This window comes from Acyrthosiphon pisum, chromosome A1 (genome assembly GCF_005508785.2).
Source record: "Acyrthosiphon pisum isolate AL4f chromosome A1, pea_aphid_22Mar2018_4r6ur, whole genome shotgun sequence".
NCBI classification, from domain to species: Eukaryota; Metazoa; Arthropoda; class Insecta; order Hemiptera; family Aphididae; genus Acyrthosiphon; species Acyrthosiphon pisum.
In genome coordinates, this window is record NC_042494.1 from 82,158,709 (window position 1) to 82,164,160 (window position 5,452).

The 5,452-nt window shown below is 27.7% G+C and overlaps 1 protein-coding gene across 1 annotated transcript in view; it reads left to right on the top strand.

Annotated features, from left to right (window-relative positions):
• Positions 1 to 5,452, top strand: part of LOC100571853 — a 66,026-nt gene that overhangs the window by 36,218 nt on the left and 24,356 nt on the right. The window contains exons 19-22 of the mRNA XM_029487624.1: positions 282 to 317; positions 1,431 to 1,472; positions 3,954 to 4,010; positions 4,313 to 4,357. Of these exons, the coding sequence (XP_029343484.1) occupies positions 282 to 317; positions 1,431 to 1,472; positions 3,954 to 4,010; positions 4,313 to 4,357 (180 nt within the window). The remainder of the gene's footprint in view (positions 1 to 281; positions 318 to 1,430; positions 1,473 to 3,953; positions 4,011 to 4,312; positions 4,358 to 5,452) is intronic.

The window sequence follows — 5,452 nt, forward strand, 5'->3', positions numbered from 1 at the left end:
TGTAATTTACCACCGCTTATTGGTCTAAAACGTATGAAAAATACGAGAGCTGCAGCCCCCTTAAAGAATAAATTAAATAATATAGCCAAAAAGCAGTTACCAAAAACTACCTATGTAAAAATAAAATTTTTTTTTTTAATCATTTTTTCAAATTTTAAATTTTAATTTAAACTGAAAATTTATAATATTTTAACCAATTCAACATAGGTGTAATAAATAAATAAAGAAATAAATAAATAAAGTATATAATATTATACCTATATAACGTAATTTTTTTATAGAAAACAAAAGTAACATAGACCAAAGAAATTTAGCCGGCAAGTGTACTCTTTTTATTTTTAATTTAATTTAAGTATTAATTATAAATTTATTGGTAGTATTAAGCCAGAGAAATAATTTAGTAGTTGGTTTACTTGGGTGTGATGAGGCGTGACAGTCACGCCCTCTCCTAACGCCTAAGCTAGGATTTTTCTTAAGTATAACAATTATTATGTTTAACCATAATTCTTATTAAATACCTACTAGTAAAATGACAAAATTAATTTCAATTGGATAGGAATTTAGAGATATTCTGCAATCATATAATAATAATATTAATAATAATAATTTCTTTATTCGCGGAAATAATATATACTCCAATTACATAAAATAAAATATAATGACAGTATGTGTTCACATATTTGTAACAAGCAATATTATATTCACAATAATATATAGAAATAAGAGACAACAAAAAATAATAATATATAAATATTAAATAACTACAGAAACTAAAAATATAAAAATATAATATGATATGAATAACATAATTAAATATTAGGCCAGAGTTTAGATAATAGAGAACAGAGATCTATAAAAATAGATAGGAGAAATAGAGAGAGAGGGAATAATAAAGTATGACAAAAAAGAAATTTTAAAATTAAAAATTAAAACTAATTGAATCAAATATTTGACAAACCGAACAAGGTTACAATAGGTACCTGGGGATCAGTATTAAATAAATCGAAATCTTTAGTTGAATTACCTGCAGACATAAGCATATTTTCAGGAGTGTAAAGCATATAATTTGAAGACGTATAGGAAAGATAAAATAATAAATTATTTCTGGAATTAGATTGGTTTATTCTAAAGTTAAATGCTCGAACATTTCAGGACAATCGTTAATATTACGTAATAAATATATACCTAAATCAATACTAATGTATGTATTAACTAATTCGAATCTGTTTGTATGGAACAAAATATCTGAGTGCATATTATGCCATACATATTATAATATTATCTTATTTCCTGGTTTTATTATTTCTTTGTGTTAGAAAATAGGTGTAAAAATGATTATTATCATTTAATATATTAAATATTTAGATATTTACAGACTATCTGTGACACAAATTTTCATATTCAAATATATTCATAAATTGTTGTTTTAGAAATACAAATGGATATATCAGAATTCAATATGTTAATAAAAAGTAAGACATTATTTTTAGTCTGATGTATTTTTTTTTATAGATTTAACAAGTACACAATACACATATTATATTATATTACGGTCCTTACTACCTTCGTACCATTGTACCAACATGTAAGTGTTCACTAAGAATAAGTATCTACTTATCTTCCAAAATCCGAAATTTTAAAGTTGTTCACCGCACAAGAATTTTGAGATTTAAGATGGCTGATCGACAATTTTAAGTTTTGAACACTATTATACCTACACTTAATATTGAATAATAAATTGAACAAAGTTTGAATCATGTAGAGTTGGAATTTTTAAGGGGTATGAATACCGACCGTTTCTACGGAGTTCAATATAAGCAATTTTCTATTTATGTGCATGCGGGTCATAAATGTGTGCGTAGTAAGTGATCATTATTGTGGGTGACTTTGTTTAAAATAAATAGTGGAGCGCACCCGCACATGCACGCCCACGTCAGTATGCAGCATTTTACACACCAATTACAAATGTGAATTTTAGTGAAACACTGAAACTTAGTTTCGTAATTCCAATAATATAACTTGTTGTGTTATTTTGTTTTTTTTTTTGTTAGTTATTGATTCTGTGGACTGTATAATTAATTAATAACGCATTTGATTAGAAGTAATAATTAAGCATGTGATTTATTTAATGATTTCATGTACGCATTAATTTTTAGTTATCGTAATACTACGCGGCGAGTGTCAGCGTTTAGTTTACTGTGTCGCGTTTGACGGAAACCGAAGAACTAAACCTGTATAATATACAAAATTATTATAAAAATTATAGCCTATACAAAATAATGCCTGCTTTATCCGCGGCCTTATCGCTATTGCGTTTTTGCTATCGCTCACCTGAACATAACTTACTAAGTAACATTACAGTATGAACACCTATATAATACAAATCGAAGAGAAGAAGTTTATATTGGCTTGTATAGGAGTCGATTTTCGATTTTTTATTTTCAATGTCCAAATTCATGATATTTTACTTTTTGAATTTTAATTATTGAGTTTAGTACCTAATTAAAATATCGAAAATTGACTTTTATACACACATAGATTAACTTCTCTTCAACAATATTGATAATCAGTGTATTTACTCTCAAACCGCTCAATGAACCATATGATTGGAAATACCAAATACAAAAATACATTTTTATAGAATTGTTCAGTACGATAATTCATACTCCTTAACGGGCAACTAAGTGAACAGGGTCAGCTAGTATTAAGGTGGGTTTCCACTAGATACGTGTACGTGTACGTGCATAAAAATACTTTACTGTGATTGGTTGGTATACACGGTAAGCTTTTGGTATACCAGGGTGTTATACGTTCTTACCACAGGCTTGACCATGATACCATGAAGTTGGATCCAGCTCAACTTTCCACGTGTACACGGCTCTATATTGATAACAATATTGATAACATAAGAATATACGAGGTAACTAATGTGTTACCTATCCATAACCGATCAACCGATGGGAAACGTTTGTGAGACCGTTCATAGCAAACGTATCCGGTCAATATACGCACGTAAACGTACACGTATGTAGTGGAAACCCACCTTAATGTATATAATATTATATAGGGTTGCGGTTGCCATTAGTAACAGAAATAAAATTTTAAAAATAATTGTTATACACCATTCGACCCACTATGCGTTGCCGTGGGATTTGTTTTCAATAAAATAAAATAATATTTAACCAGTTGTTTATTATTCAAATATAAAAAATAGGCAATTTCTGTATATTTGTAACTTGACTTAAAAACTACTCTACCAATTTTGACGAAAGTGTTCAGATATTGTTTTTACTGTTTTTAGAGTTATCAGAAAAGTATGGAGAACTATATAATAGTTTGAACCATGTTCAAAAATATACTAACGCTATATTTTCATCAAATTTGTCATAATCCACAAAGTTGATGTATGCTGATTCGTATTTACCCGTGAACTGGGGTAAACTAAAACCGAGATACACCGATAGCGCTATGCCATATTATTTTATGTTGGTTAATTTTTGCGGAGCAAAGTTGGGTTATACAGTTGTAGGTACCTAGTGATCGTATAAGATCTCTAGATAATGGAAATGGGAATAGAGACCCAAGATGATGTTCAAGGGAAGAAAAAATGGAAAATTCGTTTTAATTCTTGAGAAACAATGATATAATAATAATTAATAATAATATGGGAATGGAAATGTTTGCAAAAACATTAATGTAGGTATAAATGTATGATGAATCGTTTTAAATTACTTAAACTAAATTAATTCCTTGAAGTATTTAAACCTAAACGTTTACTTAATATTTATTTTATTTTAGTTTTTATTTATTTATACATGATACATATAACTCATGTGTGGTGTTAAAATGTATATTATTCGTAGTGATGAGTTAAAAACCAAATACTTTAGAAATAATAAATAATATTATATTACACATTTTCACAATCTAATATTATATTTATAAATTTTTAGGATTACCAAATGTATATGAAAATTACCAAGTCTACAGACAAAGAATGTCTATGATTGGTAATAAATCATTAAATATAAAATAATTAATATAAATTGTTAGAATTAATATAGAATTAATTAGAATAAATAGAATTTCTATTTATTCTAAAATGGTTTTAATATTTAATTTTAGAAGTTATTTACTATTGTTTATATTTTACTTAAGAAATACTGTCAAATACCTATATATGTATACTGTATACAATTTCATCAATTTATAAACTTATAAACAAGAATAATGAGCTTACATAAAACAACAATATTATAAATTTACCTTGTAATTAAAATTTAAACTTAACTAAAAAATTCTATTTTTCAAGAAACCGATGGAATAGATGAAGAAGAAGTCGATGATTTAAAAAAAGGTACATATTTTCACTAATATATAGTTTTATTTTTGAATTTCTGAACTTTCAAGAAGTTTAATGCAATTTTGTTTGACTGTATTGCATGGATAATTGTCGAAATCCAAAGTTTTTTTTTAAAGAATATATTGATGCTGTAAGCTGTTGTATTAGTGTCTGTTCATTCCAATATGTTCGATGCTATAGATAACTATTGTCAATCCTGTTTTTGTACTATTTTTGTCATGTACAATCAATACATTATTTTCATGTAGAATATGCATTTTTTTTTTTTGGGGGGGGGGGGGGTTTAAATTTTAAAAAAGGAGACTCATTTTAATGAAACTTTCACCTAGAAAATTTTACCATGGTAAGTCACGGTACCACTTTATTTCGATATGAAGATTCTTAGACATGGTTCTCGTAACTAATGTGCCTACAAGTGGATTTTGGAAATTTGAGAGTGAGAAGTGGTAGGTGGTAGCCACGATATATATAGATGAATGTATCTTCAACTGCTATTAAAGCTCTTAAGTGCCACCTTGTTTTTTTTATAGGGAAGGAAAGGGATTAGTAATTCAAGACTTTGCATGTGGTTTTTGAAAGTGAGCCATTGGTTATGTAGTGGTTATGTTATGATTGTTGTAGGAGTCATTTCTAAGCGTTGACAGTATTTTTGGTGATTAACGAAATAAAATCTAATTTGAACTGGTAATCACACACACAAATATAATGTTACAACGATTGTTCCAGTATTTTTTCATTCATCTTAAAACTAAAACATTTACGTTGTGCGAATTTTCCAGGGCTTGAAACCGTTTTCAAAACCGATTTCAGAAACCGGTATAAACCGTTTTAAAACCGAAACCGAAACCGTAATCAAAACCGAAACCGGAAAAAATTGAATACCGGTATTAAAGTCAAAACCGAAACCGGAAAAAATTGTATACCGGTATTATAATTTAAAACCGAAACCGAAAAAAATTGGATACCGGTATTAAAGCTAAAACCCGAAACCATAAAAAATTGGGAAACCGGTATTAATTTCAAAACTGAAATCTAAAAAATTGGAAACCGTTTTTTTTTCATTTGACGTGTTTTTAAATACTTGAATTC